The sequence below is a fragment of the Mustela erminea genome, chromosome 17 (assembly GCF_009829155.1).
Source record: "Mustela erminea isolate mMusErm1 chromosome 17, mMusErm1.Pri, whole genome shotgun sequence".
Classification (NCBI taxonomy): domain Eukaryota; kingdom Metazoa; phylum Chordata; class Mammalia; order Carnivora; family Mustelidae; genus Mustela; species Mustela erminea.
This window is the reverse complement of record NC_045630.1, coordinates 69,542,296-69,565,266: the sequence shown is the minus strand read 5'-3', so window position 1 is coordinate 69,565,266 and position 22,971 is coordinate 69,542,296. Positions and strand designations below refer to the sequence as shown.

The window sequence follows — 22,971 nt, the reverse complement described above, 5'->3', positions numbered from 1 at the left end:
ATGTGAGGGGGCGTGCTGGGGGGAGAAGTACGAAGGGCAGAAACGTTTGGGGCACAGCGCACGTGGGGCTTGGGGGTCCGGCCCCTCCGGAGGCCCGTCCCCCCCAGTTGCGTCCGCCTTGGGAACGGTTCTCGGTGGCGGCGAGGGCAGACAGGACAAGGGGCTTCAGGACGCCTCGGGGCCGCGGGGCTGGAGGGCGGCCGGGCGGAGGCGAGGGGGGCGCGGCTTCGAGCGGGGCGCGCGGGTCCGAGGGGCGCCGAAGCCCCCCACCCGCCCGCGGGAGAAAGCCCGAGCATCGAAGTGGGCGGCCCCAAAACGTCTGCCCCGGCGTTGCCAGGCAACAGCCATTCAGTCGCGTTGCTGGGACACGCGTCACCATGGCGACGGCTCCGCGCCGCGCGCTCCGAGTATTTAAAGAGCAAGCGCGCGCAGCGGCTGGGAGTCGGAAAGCGGCTTTCCGGGCCACCGCGGCCTCCCCTCCGGCCACCACCCTCCCCGCCGTCCCCTCCCCCCTCGCCCAGGCGCCAAGTCTCTGGCCTCCGGCGGGACCCAGCTCCCCGGCGCGGCCCCGGTTCTGGGGCTGGCCCGGCACGCCGCAGGCGGTGCGGAGCGGGATCCCGGGCCCCGGGCGGTGCGGAGCGGGATCCCGGGCCCCGGGCGGGCCGGAGGGACGGGACGCGGTGCAGTGTTGTTCTTTCCCCCGCCAATATTGCACTCGTCCCGGCCTCCGGCCCCCCCGGCCCCCCGGCCTCCCTCTCGCCCCGAGCGGGCCAGCTCCAGCCCTCCTGGCTGTCGAGCCGGACGACCTAAGACGGACTGGAGTGCCGCCGCTGCCGCCGTGAGTGAGTAAGTGGGTCTGGGAGGACTTAGCCATTTCCCGGGCCAGCCTCTCCTCCTTCACCCGCCCGCGCGCAGCCACACTTCTGTAGAGCTCCAGCTTTCATCCGACCAGCCCCCTTTCCCGCCCGCCTTGTTCCTTCCTGCTCCCCACACCACCGTGGAAAACCCCTAAAAGAAGCAACAAGCACTAGCTTAGAAAACCACTGGACCTTTATGGCAACGTGCTGTTCTCTTTCCTGGGGTTAGTGCCTGAGAAGAATACCCTTGAAAACTTCCCAACTCCTGAACCATGGGGTCACCACCCTTCTGGGGTGGAACTCCTGTGGGTGCCGGAGGAGGGTCTGTGTTTGCTTGAGTGGCTGTAAGTTAGACCCCAGGGTCTCCAGGATGGACGCCAAGGCCAGAGGGTCTAAAATCCGGATTCGGAATCCCGCCGGGCCGCCTCTTCACACGGTTCCCTGGAGCAGCTGCCTCCGGAACGGCTCAAAGTCCTCGGGCACCGTGTCTGAGGTGGAGAAATGACTGAGGTCAGAAGACAGGACCCTCCCACCTGGGCGTATGGAAGGTCAGGCCAAAGGGGTCTGGAGCCTCACCATTGCATCGATACTGGAGATTGGACCAAATGATATTTTCTTGAGAGAAGCAGAATACGCCCAGACGGCCTCCCCGCATGGCTGTGTCGATGATCACCCCGGAGTCCGCCACCAGCTGAGGACCCTCATAGAGCTTCACCCTGCCCAGGACAGGGGCGTCCGTGGGTGCTAGGAGGCCAGTGGGCACTGGGCCATCAAGCCCAGGCCCCTGCTCATCCCCAACCCCCCTGGAGCTCACTGGGCCAGAGAGAACGGAAGGAGGGAGAGGGAGGAAGGGAAGGGGAGGGACGGGGGCTTTCTCAGGCCCGGGGCCCCTGCCTCTTTGTCAGCCCCCTTTGCATCTCAAAGCACCAGCCGCATTCCAGGCGAGGATTGGGTTGCCATGACAATGAGCACAATGGGCTGGGGGGTGAAGTCACCCGCTTCCCAGGCTCTAGTCCCCCCTCCCTCATCCCCTGCCCTGGCACCCTGCAGCCCCAGGCACCTTAAAGGGAAACCAGCCCAAGTCCCTGGACCCGGGGCTCCGGGCTCTTGCCATTTCCCCTCCCTTCCCCGTCATCCCTGCTGACTAGGAAGCGCGCAGGGGTGACCACAGCGCCCGACTGAGAAGTCCTAGCCCTGCTGCTCAGAGGTGTGCAGTCTGGGCCTTGGTTTACTCTTCTGCAAATAACGACCCCTTCCAGGTCAGACGTGGTGATGGGGCGGCTTCTGGGATGTAGCACGGACGGGGTCGGAGGGGACGGGCCTGTCCAGGGACTGTCCTGTGGTTTACAGGCTCCCACACATGCCCTCACCTTACAGAAGGGAAAACGGCCCCACATCGCCTGTGGGTCCTGGGGAGCACGAGCCCGGAACAGGGCTGAGGTGGGACATCCCTGGTGGAGGGCAGAGAGGGAAGTGGCCCCAGTCCCAGTCCAGGGCCCAGGGCACCGAAGAGCAGAGTGCAGGGGCAGCCTGTGGGGAGTCCCAGCTAAAGGAGAAGCCAGGCCGGGCCTGGGGTGCCCCCTCCGCAGGGCTCAGCTCCTCCCCTCACCGGATGTAGCCCACTTGAGGCCGGTGCAGCAGCTGCCAGCGGTAGGAAGTCTTGTCCCGCCAGCCCACGTTTCGGGGGTCAGTCCACAGCAGCCGGACCTGATCGGGGGTGTGGCCAGTGTGCCACAGGGCATTGCGGAGGTGCTCACCGGGGCCTGACACAGACGTCACCGCCTGGAGAGTATTGGCAAAGACAGGGGGTCAACCGTGGCACCCAATCAGCAGGCCAGTAAGCACAGCTGGAAAAGGAAGTCCAGGGGGTCGGGAGCATGTTCTGGAGTCCCCTGGAAGCCAATCTCCAGGCCAGAGGTCTGAGAGAGTTCCCACTCGGGCAGTGGGGGAAGCTTGGGCAGGCTTGGGGTGAGGGCCCTGGGCTGGGGGCTCCCGGGGGCTGCCGACCTTGAGCTGCAGCCCTGGCTGAGCGACAGCCCGGAAGGGTGTGGCCTGCCAGTAGGTCTGCTCCGTCTGCTTCCACATGACCACGTAGAAGCGGCCGCTGTCCTGATAGCTGAAGAGGAAGCCTGCGTAGTCATCATCAGTCACCGTGTTCACGTGAAAGGTGCCTTCAAAGTCCACACCGTTGAAGGCCGTGTATCCTGGGGGTGGGTGGGATCTGGGTCAGGGGTTGCAAAGCCACTAATGGCCCACGGTGCACTCGGGGTGGGAAGCAACGCCTGTGAGGCGTGTGCTCAGCTTGGCCCCTGCCCCCTGCCCCTGTAGGCTTCCTTCAGGTGGAAGTGTTGGAACCGGGTGCCCCGTACATACCAACCGCCAAGCCAGGGTCACTGTTCATGGTCTGAACGATTTCCATGCCCTGGTGGAGTGCAGGAAAGAAGAAAACCTTGTTCCAGAGACCCCGCCCCACCAGGGCCCCACCCGGCAGCCTGGCAGCACCTGCCCAGCCCGTGGCTGCAGCACCTGGTTGAGCACAACCCAGTTTGGGTCGATCTGAGCGTCTCCCTCAGGGTCCAGGACGACGGTCTGATAGGCCCGGAAATCCGTTAAGGTCACCTCTGCACTCTCGGGGCACACGTCCAGGGGGTCGGCCACTGCGTCATTGTCGAAGTCATCCTCACACACATCACCAACGCCATTGCCTGGGCAGAGCGAGGCCAGGGGCTCAGGAAGGCCTGGCGGTGGGCTCTGGACACCACCACACCGGCCATCGGGCCTCGCCTTCCTGGCTTAGCCCCCGTGGCCCCTGCCACCCCGCCCTGGGCAGGGCCCCCACCAGTGCAGGCCTCTGCGGGACCCCGGCCTCACCGTCTGAGTCCTTCTGATTGGGGTTGGGGACAAGGCGGCAGTTGTCAGGACCCGGAGGCACGTAGTCTGGGACCCCGTCATTGTCGTCATCCCCGTCACACTCGTCTCCGAGTCCGTCGTTGTCTGAGTCCAGCTGGGAGCTGTTTGGCAGCTCTGGGCAGTTGTCCTTGGTGTCCTGATGTCCATCCCCATCACTGCCCAGGACAGGCACCGAATAAAGGCTCTAAAAGTACCACATCCATTCCCCATCTTCTGCTCAGAAGTCGGGGAAGTGCGCCCCAGCCAGCCAGGTGAGGCGAACGTCCGGCAGCAGGAGTAGAGGCTAGACTTGGGGCGGGGGGCTTCCTGCCCAACAGGAGTGGAGAATCCAGGCTAAACCACCCAGGAAACCCCGTGCCACGAGAAAGTGAAGGAACCCGGGGAGGACCGTCTGTGTCTTGGCCCTACCTGTCCTCGTTGGTGTCACAGACGTCCCCCACCAGGTCGCTGTCGGCATCTGTCTGAGAGAGAGAGCGACGCCTGTTCTCTCCACCTCCTGGCGGACCACTTCCCACAGGAAGGGCCTTGGCCTCACCCCAGGGCCCGCCCTCCCCTGCCCCAGTACCTGGGTAGGGTTGCTCATTTCAGGGCAGCTGTCGCAGGCATCTCCCACCCCGTCTTCGTCCCTGTCAGTCTGCAGTGGGTTCGGGACCTTAGGGCAATTGTCCAGTCCGTTGGGGATGCCTACGAGGCATGCAGGGGACACAAGCCTGTCGCTACAACAGGTCACGCTCTCTTCTGGAGCTGGCGTCCCACGCAGAGGACACCCCCTAGCCCTCTCCTGCCTCGCTCTGCCCCCCCCCATTCCCAGGGCACTTTGCCCACCCAGGCCACCCCTGTGGCGCTTAGACCGCCCAGCCACGCCCCCTTCCCACTGCTCGGGCCTCGCAGTCCCCCAGTGGCACCATCTCCATCCACGTCATTGTCACACGCGTCCCCTTCCCCGTTGCCGTCCGTGTCCTTCTGGTCATTGTTGGGGACGTTGGGGCAGTTGTCACAGGCATCCCCAAAGGAGTCTGTGTCAGAGTTTTGCTGGTCCTTGTTGGGGAACAGTCGGCAGTTGTCCTGGGGTGAGAGGAAGAGTCAGGCCGCCCTTACGCCCCTGGGCACCTACCCACACCCCATCCCCGTGCCCACGTCTGCAGTCACCCTGCGCCCCCACCCCCCAGAATCCATCTCATCCTGGCACAGGGTCTACGCCCAAATGGGAGCCCTGGGGCCCTTCCTGCAGCGCCAGCAGAGACCAAGAGGGGACAGGGTTATGGGACAAGGCATAGAGAGGAGCAGAGGAGCCGCAAGGGACAGGGCCACCAGGAGCCACCTCCACGTTCTTGATTCCGTCCCCATCAGCGTCCTCATCACACTGGTCCCCCACACCGTCATTGTCCGCGTCTTCCTGCCCAGAGTTGGGTGTCAAAAGGCAATTGTCCTAAAGGTGGGGGAGGAACCCCGGTGGGGTTGTGGCCTGACCCAGCCTGGGCGGCTCAACCCTGCCCCCGCTGGATGCCCACCCCTGCCCACCGGCCCCAGCCTGGGCACCCACCCCTGCCTGCGTGCTCCCCCCTGCCCCAGCCTGCTCACAGCTGCCCGCCGGCCCCACCCCTGGCCACTGGCCGCACACCTGCTTGCAGTGCTTGTTGTTGTCCATGCACGGCAGGGCCTGGTCCGGGTAGCCGTCGATGTCTGTGTCGGTCCCACACACGTTCCCGTTCCCAGCCCAGCCCACGTTACACTGGGCCACGGGGAGGGTAGGAATGAGGGAGGGCCAAACCCGGCCTTTTCCCGCTCCAGGCCTCGTCCTCCCCAGGTGGCTCCCGGGCCCCTTCCCACACAGGTCCCCATCCCAGGCCCCATGCAGGCTCACGGCCCGGCCCCTGTTCTCCAAGCCCCAGGCCCAGCTCACCGCGCAGGACACTGCTCCGTTGCGCTCAAAGAGACAGTGCGCGTGGACGTGGCAGGGGCTATGGGCTGGGCTGTGGCAGGTGCGGGCTGGGAGGCAGCCCTGGCTCTGGTTCCCCAGGAAGCCCAGGCGACAGGGACCACACTTGAAAGACCCCTGAGAACCGGGAAGCGGCACGTCGGGGAGGAGGGTCAGCTGGCTGGGCACCCGGGATCCAGGGCTGTCCCGCCCAAGGGGTGTGTGATGGGCGCTCCTGGCCTGATGCCCACTAGGGCAGTCGTGGCCCCTGGCCTCTCCTGGCAGCCTCGCGGGTGCCTCATAGCCCCAGCTTCCAGGTGGTGACCCTGAACCCCAGGAGACCTGCTATCAGCCACCGTAAGAAGCGGAACCCAGGTTTGGAGCCAGCGTGAGCCACGTCAGGGTGGCCTGCCCTGGGGACGGAGGTGCGGCAGGAGCCCTGCGGTGGCGCGTGCGCGTGGCCGCACGCCCCGCCGTCCGGACACGCTCCCGGCGCGCGGCTCACCGCGGTGTTGGTGCAGACGGAGTTCGGGTCGCAGCCACCGTTGTTCCCATCGTTGCATTCGTCCACGTCGCTGCAGACCTGACGGGCCGACTCGGTGAAACCGGACCCACGGCCGGGCCCCTCCCGCAAAGCCAGCGCACCAGCCAGTAGCCCTGTCCGGTTTCTCACAAGGACCCCGTACCTAGCCCAGAAGCCCCTGGTCCCCGCAAGCCCCAGACCTCGTCTTCACGCTGGGGCCGAGCTAACCTGTTTGCTGGCGCGGGCGTAGTCGATGCCCACGCCGGACACCCGAGTGCCCTTATAGCCGCGAGGACAGGCTTCACAGTGGAAGCCAGGCACCGTGTTGACGCAGCTGGCCCCAGGGAAGCAGGGGTCCGCGTGAGCGCACTGTGGGAGAGACAAGGGGGCTCAGGACCCTGTCCATGCTCCCACCGCCTAGCCTCACTGCGCTCTGACCCCCTACCCCTGGGCCCCCTGCCCCCCAAGTGGCCCTCCCCATGCGGCCCCCTGCTCTTTGCACAGGCTTTGTGCCCCCCCTCCTCGTTTCTTTCCCGGTCTCCAAGCATCCGCCCCACGTCCTTGGGCCTCTCTCAACTCTGCGCCTTTCCAGGCGGCCCTCCCCCACCTCATCGATGTCCACACAGTGAGTGCCGTTGCCCTGCAGGCCCGGGGGGCAGGGCCCGCAGCGGTAGCCGGGGTACTCGTACACTTCCATGCAGTCCACGCCTCGGAAGCAGGGGTTGGGGCTGCAGTGGGAACGCTGCTCGTGGAAGCCTGAGGGGTGGGCACGGTCAGAGCCAGCCACAGGGGGCCGTGCCCATCCCCAGAAGGGGAGGCCAAAGCCGTGGGGTGGGGAGCACGGGGTGCCATCCGGAGCCCTCCCCACGCGCCCACTCACCGCACACCTGACACTCCATGATGGCGTTTCGGATCAGAGACATCTCCTTCACCTGGCGGATAGACAGACAGGGGCGGTTGGCTCCTTACACCCCCCCCCACCAAGCCCCGTGCCACACACACCCCCCCCCCCCCCCGCCCCGGCAAGCTCGGACCTGGTCTCGGATATCATCGCGCAGCTCCACCAGGATCTGGTTGAAGAGGGTGAGCTGGGTGACCAGCGCCTTGGTCTGCTCCCCTGTCAGAGCCCCAGGTGCAGAGAGGCTCAGAACTGGGCCACAGGTCTCATCCCTTCTTGGGGTAATAAGCCAGCTCCTGCCCATGCTCCCCACCCCCCTTTAAACAAACCCCACCCCTCTCCTGGCTAAAGGGGCCTTTGTTTCCTGCCAGCTCCTGCCCAAGCCCCGCAGCAGCTGCCCGGGGCTCCTCCCCACCCACCTCCTGGGGGCCTGCTCACCGAGGATGGAGTGCAGTGCGCTGGTCACTGGAGAGGAGAAAACACAGAGGGCAGAGATGTGAAGAGGACCAGGCCGGTGAGGAGGAGGAAGGAAAAGAGAGGCAGGAACAAAGGCCTAGAGGAGTCTTGGAAGAGGGACAGGCAGTTGGACGGTGGGAGGGCGGAGGCGACAGGCAGGCGCAACAGCTCTCCCCACGGGGTGACCGACCCTGAAAGAGGGTTGCCTCACAGTCAGAAGCCAGATCCCCCTGGTTCCCAGGCCTGGGAGCGGCAGAAGGGATCCAAGTCTGTCCGCTGCATGTCTCGCCCCCCTCCCCCACCCAGCTTCTGGGAGAAGAGGGCGTCTTCTGCCGGTAAGGACCTCCGAGCATCCCCGCCAGAGACACCAGGCAGACGGACCATGCTCGGAGAGGCCGCTGGTAGGTGACAGCCGCGGGTGACAGCTAAGAAAGACCCAAAGACCCTTCTCTGGGTCGCCAAGACCAAGCAGTGAACTGTCTGGCCCCCACACAGAGCGCTCGGCAGTTCCTTTCTTCTCCAGTCGCTCTACTTTCCCAGGTACCCGGGGAGGCGGGGGCCCCTGAGCAGGGAGACTTTTCTGACCCAGGCCTCCTGGGATGGCCTGTAACCACGGGCGAAGGAGATGGGGGGTAACAGCGTCTGAAGCCCCAGGAATCAGTGAGCCGAAGGAATGAGTGTTAAGGGGGAAGCCAAGGGATGAGGGTCAACAAAGGCCATAGGAAGTGACTCTGGGGTCTAGAACGCCAGCTCTGTGTTACCTGCACTGTGGATGGACTCGTCCCCCTGGAATGGACACTCACTCAGGGCCCCCACCCGGGCCATGGACCCGCCCAGAATCATTTTCATAGATTCCACGAAGCCCTGGTGGGGGGAGGGCGGACAGGAGCAGAGTGGGGTGGGAAAACCCGCTGGGTCCTCCTCCCACTGCTGCGAAGGCCGCGCGGAACTCAGGGGGCCTGTCTTCCCGGCTCACCTGCATCCTCAAATACGCCTTCTGTCCAGTCCGAATCTCCAGCCCGTCAACCTCGGCGGGAGGAATGGGGGCCAACGCAGGGAGCCCGGAGTGCTGGTCTCCCAGTTTGCAGTCCACGTAGAGCTGCAGGGCAGGGCTAGGTCGTGCGGGACCGCGGAGCCGCAGGAGAGCCGTGTGCGTGCGCCCGTCGGCCAGGCCTGCCTGCTGCAGGTTCACGGCATGGACTCTGCCGTCCTCCCGCTGGTACCGCACCAGCACTGCCCAGGAGGGGAGGTCAGTATGGGTCCTGTCCCCCATCCCGTCTCCCAACTAGGGTTCAGGTCAACCCTTCTGGATAGCACTCCCGTCAGCCCCTTGTCTGCGATGCATCTCTCCCCACCTTGTATGTGACAGGCACACCACAAACACTTTCAAGCTGCTTCGGAGACTAGGACGTCCTTAGTCTTCCGTTACTCTGTCCCTTGCTAGGGTGCCGGCTGGTTCTGTACCCACTGGACTGTGCCGGGCAACTGAGGGACTGCCGTACACCCGAGCTGGGACACGGAGACCTCTCTCCCCCTCCCTCAGACAGCCCCAAGTACAACACCCTCTCCCTGCAAGTATTAGGCCTTGCTCTATGGTTTGGGTACCTGGCCTCCCGGTGCGTGTCCTAAGCACGCCATCCCGGGTGCCCCTAGTGCCTGTGCACAGCTGGATGGGCCCACGGGAGAATTAAGAGAGCTACGGGAGTGGGGACGAGGGAGAGTGCTCAGGGGGTCATCAGTGCAGGAAAGGAGATGCCCACCAGTCACCTTTGTTAATTTTGCCCACAACGGAGGCCTCCAGCCATCGTGTGTTGTCCTGGCGAGAGTAGAGCCCAAAGAGGACACCACCCTGCTTGGGGGGCAGGCGGAAGGTGGACAAGAGGTAGATGTCAGCAGCAGTGAGCAGGGCTGCCCGGATCTTCTCCGCCACAGCGGTCAGCTGCCGAGACTCGCCCACAGTCAGCAGGTCAATCACTGGCCAGGCGAGGATTATCAAGGTCAGAGAGCAGGGTCAAATGCTCAGCCTGCCCTTTCCCCTGAGCCCTGGGGCGGGGCCGTGGAGGGGGGGGATCCTTCATCATTTCCCCCACCCCTGCCCCCAGGGGGCAGTGTTAGTCACCTTCCTGAAATTCAACCCTGGTCGCTCTCAGAAGACAGGCGCTGTGCCTCCTTTCCCTCAACACTGCTGAGGGCCACCCTCTGGGAACCCGAAGGGCCTGAGGCTCCCTTGGAAAGAGAACCAGCGCCCGGCCCACTCGAGAGGCCCCCAGCAGGTGGCGCAAGGGAGCCACTGTGCCGATCCCACGCAGAAGCAGCACCTGGTGCCCACAGCGCAGAAATGGAAACGCAGCTTCTCTTCAGACGGCTGGGTTTGGCTCATCCCACACCCAAACGCCCTCCTCCCCGCCCCCGGGGCTCCGTGCACACACGCTGGAGCTGCCCACGGAGGGCTCTGACCCTCCTGCTGTCTGCCTCGCTCCTACGGGAATGTGGGACCCGGCTCCTCTGCCTCCTGTGTCCTGGCCAATCTGTGGTTTCCCTTCCAGCCAGTAATGAATCTGTGCCTCTGTCCTCTGCTCCAGCTACCTCTCCCACACCCGCAGGCCCATCCCACAGCCAGACCTCCGGGAGAGCCCAGACCTCTCGCTCCCCACCCCCACCCTGTCTTGGGGCAGCCGACAGCCCCGCGGATGGAGAAGCCCACCTTTGCCCTGGTCCCCTGGACCCTGGGGTCCCTGCGGAAGCTCAGACGCCAACCCAGCCCGGGCAGCCCTAGCGTGCAGCCCCTGAGCTCTCCGCCCTGGCCTCAGGCTGACTCCGGCCAGTTCCTACTCCTCCGCGACCCTCTGGTGTTCACTGCTTCCCTGAGGGCCACAGTTTCGCGGACTCTTCCCTCCTGTTCCACTTCAGGACTCTCCCCTTGCCCACATGTTTCCGGCGACTGGGCTGAGGGCAAACAAGGGGAGGCCGAGACGGGTGGGAGAGGATGGAGACAGGCTTACCCTGCAGGTCCTGACTGGCAGATGCGAAAGTGCAAAGGAGGAGAAGAGCCAGGGCCCCCCGAAGTTTCTGCGTCTCCATGCCGCTCAGCTGGCTCACTACCCCTGGCAGGCAGGCGGCTGGGAGGGGAAAAGGCTAGGCGGAGAGAGCAGGAGCGGGGGGCGGAGGGACTGGAAGGGGGAGTTGAAGGGGGGGGCCAGCAGGCGGGGGGGGGGGGGGGGCTGAAACAAAGAGCTGCCAATCAGCCTGGAGGCATCCCCAGCTCCGTGATCCAGGGCACTGGGGAAGAGTCTGGAGGCCTCCCTGCCTCCTGCCTCTCCCTAACGGTCCTCTCTCCCAGGTGCCTCCCTCCCTCCGGCCCTCTCGCTGCGGGCGGCCACGACCGAATGCTACTGTTTTCTGTCCGTCGCAGTCGCAGAAGGCAGGAACCCCTGGCAGGGGCAGTGCCAGGCAGTGCGCATTATCCCACAGCTTGGCAGGGAGGGATGCCAAGGGAGTGGTGGAAACTAGCTCGCTGTTGTGCCCAAGGGATGCCCACATGGCCTGAACTTTGCTGCTCCGACGAAGCAAATGCTCTTTACTGGTGGGGGTCCCCTGACACGTGCCTCCGTCCTGGGAAAACGTGAAGGCCTCCGCTGGGAGCTGGAGGGCCCGTCCAGCGGTCGGCGAACAGGTCGGAGGGAAGGAATCGGGAACGAGCAAAGGGCCAGCGGGGCCAGGAGGAAACCAGGGGACAGGCCAGGGGCCGGGTCCAGACTGGGAAGACTTGGGGGGGGGTACTGGCGGACAGGCCGTGACCCGGATGAAGCGGAGGGGCGCCTCCGTTCCCGTTACCACGGCAACGGCCCGCGAGCGCCACCCCCTCCCCCACCCAGGCCCCAGCCCGACCCGACTCCGGCCGCCGCCGCCCCTGTTTTGTTTCCATGGCGACAGGCGGCGCGGGGCCGGCTCCAAACATAACGCGCTGTGGAAAACATGCGGCTCGGGGGACCCCCCCGCGGCCCCTGCTCCCGGCCGAGCCCCGCGGGGCCCTGGCACAGCCCGGGCCGCGTGCACGGCTGCGAGAAAGCCCGGCGCCGGCGCCCAAGATCCGCGCCGCCAGGACCCGCCGCGCCGTCGGGGGTCCGGGGGTCCCCGCAGCCGGGCCGCCCAGCCTCCGCGCGGGCCCGCCGAGAACCCTTCCCCCCTCCGGGACCCGCCTCTGGAGCAGGCGGCGGCCGCCCTCCCCCGAAGCCCTCGGCCCCGCCCCGCCCCGCCCCGCCCCGCCCCGCCCCGCCCCGCCTCGCCCCGCCTCGCCGCGCGGCTCGCTCCGGCCCCCGCCTCGGGCGGCCCGAGGGGCGGGGCGGGCGGAAGCGCGGGGGGAGGTGCTTCCGGGACAGAGGGCGGGCAAGATGGCGGCGCCCATGGAGCTGTTCTGCTGGTCGGGGGGCTGGGGGCTGCCGTCAGTGGACCTGGACAGCCTGGCCGTGCTGGTGAGGGGTGGCGCCACTGCTCTCTGTTGCGCTCTGGAGGACTGGGGCGGGAGCCCAAGTGGCCGATCGTCTGAATTTCGCTAGGGCGCCTCCGCCCGGGAGCACTGGGGGAAACTGAGGCAATTTAAGATTTGTGTGTGTGTGTGTGTGTGTGTGTGTGTGTGTGTGTGTGTGGCGCGCGCCTCGCGCACATGGGCTCAGTGCCCTGTGGTCTGACAGCCTAGGTTTGGTGCAGCCACAGCAAGAAGCCTGGCCGGGGGTTCAGGAAATGGGTGTTAGTCCTTGCACACCCATTTACCGGCTGTGACCTTGGGGCGATCCCTTCTCATCTCTGAGCGCTGTTTCTTCATCGGGAGGTTTTCCGAGCCTGGACGGCCTCAGGGCTCTCTGGCTCGGCATTCCTGTCCCCTCCCCCTCCCCCTCCCGCGCACTAAACAGCATTTCCTGGTTTGTGTATTGCCGCCAGGCTCTGTGGAAAGAGCTTTCCGGTCAGAAAGACTCGATGACCTCATTCCTTCACCCCTTCCTTTAATAAGCAGGATCAGGCCGCTTCCAAAACCACCCACTGGCATGCAAAGACGAGTAAGACTTGGTTCCTCCCGTGTGGTCGTTTAGAGAAAGGCAGACACGTTCGCAAGTAAAGCCAACACGTTCAGGTGCTAAGGCTTAAGGAGGAGCAGGCCACAGAGACTCCTAGAGAAGGACATGGTCACTGCTTCCAGGGAAAGGAATTCACGGTTAGGAAGAACTTAGGAGGCTCTGTGTACATCAAGCAGATGGCAGGAGAGGAGACGGGGGAGGCTTTGACTGGCAGCCCTGTCCACCATCTCTCTGAGCCCTGTGTTGCCCATTGTGAAAGGGCAGCTGTAATGTCCACCTCTTCTTTTGTGAGGCAAGGACAAAGCCTAGCATGAAAGGAACTCAATAAATGTTCTCTCTCTTCCTGATTCGCCTGTGGGGGCCTCTCTGCCTTCTGCTTCCTTCCCTGCAGACCTATGCCAGATTCACGGGTGCCCCGCTCAAGGTGCACAAGATCACCAACCCCTGGCAGAGCCCTTCAGGTACCCCGTGTTCCTGGGCGTGAGGAAGGGCGGAGCGAGAGGCGGACAGGAATGTGGTGCGAGTCCGTGTGGAAAGGCAGCTAAGGCTCTGGTGGGCATCCTTTTTTCTCAACGTCAGGAACTCTGCCTGCCCTCCGGACCAGTCATGGAGAGGTCATCTCGGTACCGCACAAGATCATCACCCACCTTCGGAAAGAGGTAGGTGGCTCAGGTAGGGGGGCTGCCAGTGAGAGCAGCTCAGTCATTTCAGTGCAACACACCTTTATTGATAAGTGCCAGGCTAGAGGCAGGGGACCCAGAGCTTCAAGGAGCACATTGTCCCTTGGGGGAGACACACCCAGAGCTGCTGAGTGCAGTAAAGCACTAGGCCGGGCATGGAGCCGGGGCGCTAGGGATGCATCAGAAGGCTCAGTGCCTTTTGCCTGCAGGGCAGGGAGGGAGAGGCAAACAGGCTGGTGACGCAGGGAAGAGAAAGGCAGGTGGCTCAGATGAGCCCCCAGAGGTGGCTCCTGCCCTCCTCACAGGACCAGGTTGGGCTGGATATGGGGCTGGGGATGGACAAGACTTCAAGCCAGCACGGGGAAGTGGAGGGAGTATTACAAGACGAACAGATACCTTGACTGTGCTCTTCCCTCTGTCCTTGACTGTGTGACCTTGGGCAAGTTCCTTCCTCTTTCAGATCTATAAGTTCTTTGTTCGTAAAGGAGGGGGCTTAGGCAGAATGTTTTCCAGCGGCTCCTCTACAGTTGTCAGAAGTGGCGTGAAGTAGCGCCCTCCTCTTCATTTCTGCTTTCCCAAAGGTGAAGGGGCTGGGGAATTCCGTGGAGGTGTGGGAGGCATGGAGAGAGGGGAGCCAGGCAGAAGGCAAAGTTCCAGGCAGGGACTGGACCACCACCCTGAGTCCTTATGAATGAACACAGCTTTTCCGGTTTCCAGAGCGTTCTCCTAACACAGCCACATTGAGAGAAGAGTCTACTCTTCTTGCTGCACTCAGCAGCTCTGGGTGTGTCTCCCCCAATGGACAGAATGGGAGAAACTGAGGCTCAGAAAAGTTTGGGTGGTTTTTTTTTTGTTTTGTTTTGTTTTTGAGGATCATGCTCCAGAGGTTATGTGGGGACAAAACTTGCTCAGGATGTGGAAAGTGTTGCTGAGGACCAGACACTGGAGCCTGCAGCAGTGTGTGGCAGGCTGAGTACACGTGGGGTGTCGTTAGAACATGTGTGGTGGCACCCGGGCCACAGGATGAGAGAGAAGAAATAACCCCAGGCACTGAGAGAACAAGCTAGGGAGCCTGGGGCTGAAGATGGCATCCCCTAGTTCCTGAGGCATAGACGGAGGCCCGCACGGCCTCTGAGCTCTGCTGTGCCAGCCCCGCGGTGCCTGGACTGGGGAAGTTCCTGTCCGAAAGCTGCCGTCAGCAGGCGAGCTGCCAGCTTTCCATGGAGGCTCCGGGAGCTGCTCCTGGTTTGTGGCTGGGCCTGCCTCTCTCCCCGCAGTGGGCGCCCGACCTTGATGGCCAGCAGGCTTTGAGGCCCAGGCTTTCCGCCAACAGCAACAGGCTCCTGGCCGGGCCTGGCAAGGGGGCCTCAGCGGAAAAAGCTGCTTGCTCTAGCTCTGCTCCACTCAGAGGCCGTGAGGGTGGTCCCAGGCAGGATGCCTCACTCCTTGGGGACGTGCCCTGGAGCCTCCTGGTGTCCAGCTCACGGGCATCTCATCCGCAGAAGTACAACGCCGATTATGACCTGTCGGCCCGGCAAGGGGCGGACACCTTGGCCTTCATGTCTCTGCTGGAGGAGAAGCTGCTCCCGGTGCTGGTGAGTGCGCCCAGACCTCCCAGCATCTGTGGCCAGTAAGGTGGGGGGGGGGCTGGGGGGGTGTCAGGGACACGCACGCAGGCACACGGAGCCCCGGGGGCAGCACAGAGGCCCACCCCGAGTCAGGCAGCTGCACCGGCTCAGCCCGCCGCCTCCCTCTGCCTCCCCAATCCAGATACACACTTTCTGGGTGGACACCAAGAACTACGTGGAGGTGACCCGGAAGTGGTACGCGGAGGCCACGCCCTTTCCCCTGAACTTCTTCCTTCCCGGCCGCATGCAGCGCCAGTTCGTGGAGCGGCTGCAGCTGCTGTGCGGGGAGCACCGGCCCGAGAACGAGGAAGAGCTGGAGAAGGAGGTACGTCTGGGGCGGGGCGCTGCTGCCGGCCAGGAGCCCCAAGGACGCTGGTCAAGGAGGTGGGGGGCAGCCCAGCAGGGAGGCGGCTCCGTCCCGCGGCCACGAGCCCACCCGTGTGCCCCCGTGTGCCCCCTCCAGCTGTACCACGAGGCCCGGGAGTGCCTGACCCTGCTCTCGCAACGCCTGGGCTCCCAGAAGTTCTTCTTCGGAGACGCGTGAGTCTGTCTCCGGGGGAAGGGAGAGGGTTTGGGAGCCGATACGGGACTGGGGTGGCTCAGGCGCCCGACAGGAGGTCCTAGGGACAGACACTGGGCCTGATGACAGTGGCGCTGTGTGTGAGGTGGGAGGGCTGCCAGGCCTGGGGGGAGGGGGCCGCGGGGCTGCGGGGCGCTCAATGTGCCCTTTATGCAGCCCCGGGATAGAGTCCCATTCAGGGCTGGGCTGGCGCCACCCGGGGAGCCCTCCCCAAGCCAGGTCCGGAGCCAGCCCCAGAACCGGGTGTCCGCTCCTCCCCTGGGGGCCCTCTGCTGCCAGAGCCCACCTCCCGGGGCCTGCTGTCCCTCCCCCTCTGTCCCCGCCCCTTCTGCCTCAGTCTCTCTGCTCCGGCCCTTCTCTCGGCTCCAGCCCTGCCTCCCTGGACGCCTTTGTCTTTGGCTACTTGGCGCTGCTGCTCCAGGCCAAGCTGCCCAGTGGAAAGCTGCAGGCCCACCTGCGGGGGCTGCAGAACCTCTGTGCCTACTGCACCCACATTCTCAGCCTCTACTTCCCCTGGGATGGAGGTGAGGGGCGCGCAGCGGCCTCCCCGGGAAGGTGGGCAGGGGTCCAGGACGAGCCCCTGTGCCCATCTTCCTTCCCCGGTCCTCAGCTGAGGTGCCGCCCCCCCGCCCGACGACGGCTGGCCCAGACACTGAGGAGGAGCCGAACCGGCGCCGGAACCAGATCCTGTCCGTGCTGGCGGGCCTGGCGGCCATGGTGGGCTACGCCCTGCTCAGCGGCATCGTCTCCATCCAGCGGGCGACACCTGCTCGGGCCACGAGCACGCGGTCCCTGAGCATGGCCGAGGAGGATGAGGAGGAGTGACCTGTCCTCACACCTGCCCCCCGACCCTGGGACTGACTTTTCTACTGTTGTACATTCCAGAGGCCCCTGTCCTCGGCAGGGCTGGAAGTGGGGGTGCCCCTCCCACAATAAACCACACTGACCGGAATCAGACCCTCTCTTAGTGACGGGGCCACCGTCTTCCCTAGCTGGCATGTAGGGGTGGCGTGGGGCCTGGCTCTCCTCACCTCCTCCCCTCCCCAGCCGTTCCCCCAGTCCCAGCCTGTGTTTGCACAGACGGTGAGCTCACTCTGGGCCTTAGCCCAGTTTCCGTGGAGCCGGCACACAGTGCATGGCAGGGAGGAGGCGGGGTAGGGGGGAGGGCGCTGGGGCTTCCCTGTCCTCCCCGAGGGGGCCCCCCAGGCGTCAGCCAGGGGGAGAATGAGTCACCCAAACCACTGGTCCGGGCTTACGTCACCTATGCTCAGCCCAGCCTGCCTAGGTGCTCTCAGCCACGGACAGTGTGTGAGCTGGCTGTACCCCTTTAATGCCCACACCCAGGCCCCATCACGGGCGGCTCCACAGGTAGGTGTGGATGGAGTGGCCTGGGGACAGCGTCTCCACGAAGCCCACGCCAGGGTCCTCGATGGTAAGAGGCACGTCCTTCGGGGAGCTGGCAAAGGAAGGGCAGAGAAGCTGAGTGTTCAGCCTGCCAAGGCCACCGTCTGGCCCCCCGCCCCCCGGCCCCGCTGCTCTCACCGGTTCAGCACCACCACAACTGCCGAGCCATCGGGACGGGTCAGTGCCACTGCGTCCAGGCTGTTCTTCTGGCTGGCTAGCAGCCCCACTCTCTGGGAGCCCTCGGGGATGAACTTGCTGAGGTGGGAGCAGGCGTGGTCAGGTGGGGCCACTCCCCCTTGCTGAGAAGTGTCCCCCCCCCACCCCCGGACACCCCCAGAGCCAGGGCTGAAGCTGCACGCTCACTTCCTACCCTGCTCCCTTCCTGCCTGGGGTGGTGGCGGGGAACATGGGGCCGCCCTCCACTCACCTAAAGTGGCCGAGATGATAGAACATGGGCTGTTTGTAAAACGTGTCCTTGGCGATGTCGACGATGATGGGACTGTCCACAAAGTTGCGCACCCAGTTGGGCCCCCCTTCTGGGTTCAGGGCGAGGTTCCAGTCGGTCCAGCCGGCCACGTGGTACAGGAGGTTCTGGGGTGGGAGCAGGGCAGAAACAAAGGCTCCACACAGGGTCCCCAGACCATGTCCTGAAGGGTCACATAAGGAAGACAGACGGGGGTGTCCCAGGCCAAGGAGGAGCACTCTGCACCCTTACAGCTCTGGAGAGTGGGGTGCTGCGGATGGGGCATGGGATGAAAAGCTGAGAAACTGAGGCAGATGGGACCACCCGAGACCCGGGTGTGAGGAGGAGGGGGTAATGGGGTGTGCCCATCTGGGAGGGAAGGCACGACAGGGAATCAGGAGATCCCCAAATCTGCCCCAATGAGCAAGCCGGCGGGGGATGGTTGGCTCAGAGGCCATTCCTCCATGCGACCAAGAGGGCCTGCGGTGGTGTGCCCGGCAGGTTCCTGGGGGCTCACCGTGATGATGCTGTGACTGTACTGTACTCCCCGGTCCCAGGAGCCCAGGCGCACACTCTGCTCCCAGAACTTGGAGCCCACACAGGCCTCCGAGGCAAAGAGCATGATGTCGGGGAACAGGCGGTGTGTCTCCCCCAGGGTGGCCTTGGCTGGGGCCAGGAAGTCCAGGTACCAGTGCACGGCCACACCGTGCACGTACTTAGCCGCCTCTGGGTCCGCCAGCACCTGTGCCAGGAAGGGCAAAGACTCCTGGGGAGAGCGGCCACTGAATCTGGGCCCTGCATGGAGGGCTCTGGAAGCAGCACCGGGGACCTGAGAAATGGGCAGTGGGATGCAGGCAACTAGAGGGGCTCCAGGTGACAACCCTGGGGCCCTGGGATCCGAGGGGTCAGTGCCCCAGGGGAGCCTCTAGGGTGCCTGGCTCCAGCCCAGGGAATTCTAGGAATCAAGAGCTGCAACAAGGAAGACACTCTGGGCGCCAGCCACCGGGATGCTAGATTTGGGGACCATCGGGACACCACGGGGGGCACTGGGCCTTACCACCTGGGCCCAGTGGGGCAGCAGCAAGCGCTGGTCATCCAGGATGAGCAGACGGGTGTCGCGGTGCGTACTGTTGGCGAGGGCGGGACCCAGGTCCCGGGCGATGAAGTCTCGCTGGTGTTCGGGCGTGAAGCCCAGGCACTGGAAGGGGTACCCGCTGAGCAGCCCTGCCGAGGGCTCGTTTTCTGCGGTCACTGCCCAGAAGCGTAGCTTGTGCTCTGCATAGACATCCAGGAACCTGGCAGGGCAAAGGGTGCGAATGAGCCTGGCCAAGAAAGAGGACCAAGACCCTGGGGGATCAGGAGGCCCATCAGGACGCGGGAAACTGACAGGCCAAGCCTGAAAGGCCCAGGAAGTAGAAAGGTGATCTGAGCAGTCTGAGCTGGGGCTGACCCAGGACCAGGAGTGGGGCAGAGACGAGGCTGTCCAAGAGGAGCTGGTCCAGACCCTGTGGCCTTGCGGCTTCCTTACTTCACAAAGTATCTGGCCCAGGTCTGGTGGTAGATATCCCCAGGCTGACCCTTGAGTGACCCCTTCCCATTCACAGCCCCATTGGTCTTCAGCCACGTGGGTGACGTCCAGGGACTGGCGAACAGTGACACGGGGCGCCGGGCCAGCGCCAGAGCTTGGTGAATCAGGGGTATCTGGAGACAGTGGAGGTGAGAGAGAGACCGTGAGAGCTGGAATATGGACAGACTGGCCCGACCAGTGCGTCAGGCCTTGCCATGGGCCCCCGCCCTGCCCCCCCACCCCAGGACACAGCACAGCAGGGGCCAGGCTCCGTGTGTCTCCGTGCCCTGCTCTGGCCTGCGGCTCCGCAGCCGGCAAGCATTGACTCCACCAGGGCCGGGAGCCCACCTTGAGCTTGACGTCCTCCTCGGGGAGGCTGAAGTCTCGTAACTGGAAGTCATCAGGGGTGTCATCGTATGTGTAGGTGCGGACGGAGAAGTCACAGCTGGCCATGGGGACCCTGATGATGTTGTACTCGATGCCTACACAAGGACAAGGCCAAGACAGGAGGGTCCAGGTCGGCAGGAGAGTGTGTGACCTGGCCCACCCTCAGCCCTCACTGACGTCCGAGGCAGGCCCGGAGAGCCCGGGCTTCTGAGCCTCGGCAACCCTAAACACTCCAGGACAGGCAGGTCGGACACTTACTCCACGGGGCACTGAGAGGACCCAAATGTGGGATGGGTGGAAGTCATGGTCAATGGAAAGGTCGAAGGGTCCACCACACCCTCATCTCGTCCCCCTCCTTCTCACCTTCTTCAGAGAAATAAGATTTGAGTAGCAAGTCCCGGGCAGGGGGGGACAGGGCGAGGATGTTGAGGGCAGCGGCGTCTGTCATGGCCCCTCCAAACCCCTTCACTTTCTGGAACTTCTGGTCTGGCTGCAGGGTCAGCAGGAGCCCTGAGAACATGCACAGGGAATGAAGGGTCTCAGTGCCCAGGGACGAAGGTCATGGCAGTCACTAGCATGACAGCTCTGGGAGGACCCCAGCCTGTCCTGGTCACCTGTGCCCGTGCGGTTGGCCCGGATGGTCCCCAGACTCTGCTCCATCCGGCGTCCGCTGCGCGTGCTCTCGTAGCGGCTGAAGGTGCCCGGGGCCGGCAGGGTCAGGGGGTCAAGAGAGTCACAGTACGTGGCGTTGCAGACACACACCACCGAGCTGTAGCCGAAGCTCTTAGGGATGCAGGGCCGGGCACGTGGCGGGGAGGGAGCACAAGCGGAGGCCAGGTCTGCAGGACGAAGACAGAGAAGGGACACGCTGGTTTCAAAAGTCCTCTCGCTGTACCCCCACCCGCGCTTGGTCTCAGTCCCTCCGAAGGGTTTATTCAACACCTCCTGGTGTTCTGGTATGCCAGAAGGCGACCAAGGACCACCAGGCCGGAGAAGCCAGGGGGCTGCCTCCGGTCTCCGTGACTCGCTCACCTGATGCCCATGATATCACCTGAAGGAGCAGCAGTCCCGTGAGGCTGGCAGCCCTGAAACCCGCCCTGTCCAGAGGCCGGGAACATTCCTGAGAACAGAACGAGGAGCGGCTGCGAGGCAAGCCCCTCTCCACGCCCCGGCTCTCTCCTGTGGGCTGGAAGCCCATGGCCTAGGCTCCCACCGTCCTCCGACAGACACCTGGCTGCCGCCCGCCCCAACCAGGACCCTTCTCTTCCCTCTTCCCACCGCCTCTCCTCCCACCACCCCCTTCCCTCCCTCTGCCCCTCTGCCCCTCCATCGAAGAGCCATGATGGCCTGGGCTGGAGGAGACCATCGTTCCCTGAATTCCAGGGTCCGGACGGCCAGGACTCCAGAAGTGGCGTGACAAGACCGATGGGGAGCTCGGGCCCACTCACTCCTCTGGGAGGACTTGAAAGCTCCATCAGCAGGTGAGGGGGCTGTGGGGTTCCAGCCTCAGAAGGATGGAGGATCCACTAGATGAGAACAGGGAGGCAGGTCCCAGCCGCAGCCACAGACCCCGAATTCGTCCTGCAGGTTTAAGTCCGGCAGAACGGAGCAAGTGGGTCATGTGACAACTATGGGCGCATCACGTGACACAGGAAGTGAGGCAACTGCAACCATACTTGTGAAGGGCGGCTCGCTTCCTCCCAGCTGTCCGCGATTATTCACTGCGAAACTGCGGGAGCCACGTGCGGATGACAACCTCAGGAGGAATCCGGACCAGAGAGTGCACGGTGGTGTCACGCACCCGAAGCCCAGAGGACGGGAGCCACAGCAGGCAACTGCTTCCTTGAGAAATAAAATTTTTAAAAATCCTTAAGGAAATAAAAGGAATACCTAACAAAGGTGGGGCTCCTGGCCGGCTCGGCGGGCAGGGCGTGTGCCTCTCCATCTCGAGGTTGTGAGTTCAAGTCCCGTGTTGGACAAGCTTACTTAGAAAAAAAGAAAAAAAAATTAAAGATAAAAGTAAAGTAATACCAATAAAGGCAATACTGATAAAAGCAGGTTCAGCCCCAAGATGCTGGGAGACAGCTAAGGTACAGTTTGCCCTCCGGAGGCTGGAGAGACGGGGGAGTCAGAGGCCTACGCAGACGCTTACAGATCAACAGGGGCTAACAGGTGCTCACGGTGGGAGTGACCCAGGAAGGCTTCCTGGAGGAGAAGGGGCGGAAGAGCAGGGAGGATGGGCCCTGGGCAGAGGGCATGCACACTTGGAGGGCGGGAGTCACCAGCATCAGGCCTCTTGGGACACGTTTTGTCATCAGATGAGGACCGTCATGACGGATCTCCTTTCCGCCAGAACAGGGCGGTTGTGAGGTTCAGAAACCGGAAAGTGTCCACAGATGTGTCCTCGGTGGACGGGAGCAGGGGGTTGTCCACGATGGTGGCCAGGGACCACCGTGCCTACAATACAGCCGGAGGAGCCAATCGCTCCTCTGTGAGACGGAGCAGCGCCCCCCCCCCACGCCCAGGGTCACTCCGGGATCAGTAAGCCAAACAGCGCCTGGAGCCTAGGAGCTGCTCAGGAACTGCTTCTTTGTGGGGTCTTTTGGCTTTTTGAATTATTTCACGGAAGACTTTCCAGACACACTGCAGGCACAGTCAGTCCTTTCTTCTAGGTTCACAGAGCACCGAGGCCAGCCTGGGGGAGCAAGCTGGGTTGAGGCCCAGCTCCGCCAAGTACTGGATGTGCGACCTTCGGTCACCGTCTCAGGCGCGCTGGGCCACACCCACTGCCCTCCGGATGGGCCGAGCCCCGCCCTCTCCCCCGAGGTGGGAAGCCCGCCGGCGTGGTCTGTGCGGCCGGCCGGCGTCCTCGCTTTCCGCGGACCAGAGTGGTTCGGGAGAGACGGTCACGATCTCGTTGGACCGAGAGCTTTCCAGTCGTGCCCCCACATCATCAGTGTTGCCTGGGAACAGGGCCGCCCCCCAAAGACGCAGTGAGGCTGCGTGCGGAGAGCCCGGCCATAGCCCTCTCGGTCCCCCTCCCTGGCTGGAGCCCAGCGACCCGGCGCGACCCGGCGCGACCCGGTCCCGCTCGCAGGCCGGAGAGGGCATGGGCTCCGGCCGACGACGATGAGCGGAGTCTGCGAGCGTTTCTAGAGACTCTTCAGAAGCCGCGCGGACCGGTGCGGGGGGCAGGGGCGCGGCGGTGGGGGCAGGGCCCGCGACAGGGGCCGCGCCTCTGCACGCCTCCCCGCGGGGCCGCGCTCCCAGCTACGGGGCGGAGGGGCCGCTCGGCCTCCCCGGCTGGAGAGCGCCCGCGCGCACGCGCCAGCGCCAAGCCCCGCCCCGCTGAGGCCCGCGTCGCCCCGCGAAGGCCGGGCCGAGCCACCTGCGCGGACGCCCGAGCCGGCGGGGGCGGAGGCGGGGGCGGAGGCGGGGGCGGCGGCGCGGAAGGGACCGAGGCCGCGGGTCACGCCTGCCCCGGACTTCCTGCTCGCCCAGGAAGCGCTGCCCTGCGCGAGCCTCGCTGCCCGCACCCCGCACCCCGCACCCCGCCCCGCCCGCGGCCGCAGAGCCTTCGCCCTGCCCCGCGTCCCTCCGCGCCGAGTTTGCGGGTTTCCTGTCTCTG

General features: G+C 64.6%; 3 protein-coding genes across 4 annotated transcripts; 1 reads left to right on the top strand and 2 right to left on the bottom strand.

Annotated features, from left to right (window-relative positions):
• Positions 1-1,028: 1,028 nt before the first annotated feature.
• Positions 1,029-11,539, bottom strand: THBS3 (thrombospondin 3). Its single transcript, XM_032317150.1, has 23 exons — positions 10,565-11,539; positions 9,330-9,536; positions 8,539-8,795; positions 8,324-8,426; positions 7,545-7,571; positions 7,243-7,325; positions 7,089-7,140; positions 6,816-6,964; positions 6,437-6,577; positions 6,191-6,268; positions 5,671-5,823; positions 5,389-5,499; positions 5,089-5,196; positions 4,673-4,832; positions 4,333-4,451; positions 4,176-4,228; positions 3,729-3,922; positions 3,384-3,562; positions 3,231-3,279; positions 2,865-3,061; positions 2,467-2,639; positions 1,434-1,573; positions 1,029-1,345 (listed from the first exon to the last, which is right to left on the bottom strand). The coding sequence occupies exons 1-23, from the start codon at positions 10,641-10,643 to the stop codon at positions 1,287-1,289; spliced, it is 2,871 nt and encodes a 956-aa protein (XP_032173041.1). The 5' UTR covers positions 10,644-11,539; the 3' UTR covers positions 1,029-1,286.
• A 363-nt stretch (positions 11,540-11,902) lies between these two features.
• On the top strand, positions 11,903-16,474 carry MTX1 (metaxin 1). The gene is made up of 8 exons (XM_032317161.1): positions 11,903-12,034; positions 13,026-13,095; positions 13,214-13,293; positions 14,817-14,909; positions 15,085-15,267; positions 15,406-15,482; positions 15,892-16,046; positions 16,133-16,474. Exons 1-8 carry the CDS (start codon positions 11,954-11,956, stop codon positions 16,345-16,347), a joined length of 954 nt encoding a protein of 317 aa, XP_032173052.1. The 5' UTR covers positions 11,903-11,953; the 3' UTR covers positions 16,348-16,474.
• Positions 16,475-16,831: 357 nt separating this feature from the next.
• Positions 16,832-21,350, bottom strand: GBA (glucosylceramidase beta). 2 transcript variants are annotated; one of them, XM_032317158.1, is made up of 12 exons: positions 21,020-21,350; positions 20,792-20,924; positions 20,376-20,463; positions 19,958-20,182; positions 19,707-19,853; positions 19,305-19,438; positions 18,918-19,090; positions 18,447-18,684; positions 17,907-18,131; positions 17,354-17,517; positions 17,065-17,181; positions 16,832-16,978 (listed from the first exon to the last, which is right to left on the bottom strand). In XM_032317158.1, the coding sequence occupies exons 2-12, from the start codon at positions 20,816-20,818 to the stop codon at positions 16,873-16,875; spliced, it is 1,644 nt and encodes a 547-aa protein (XP_032173049.1). In that variant the 5' UTR covers positions 20,819-20,924; positions 21,020-21,350; the 3' UTR covers positions 16,832-16,872. The 2 variants fall into 2 exon arrangements, with proteins under 2 accessions (XP_032173049.1, XP_032173050.1); XM_032317159.1 differs by lacking the exon at positions 21,020-21,350 and having other exon boundaries at positions 19,958-20,149; positions 20,792-20,981.
• Positions 21,351-22,971: the final 1,621 nt, after the last annotated feature.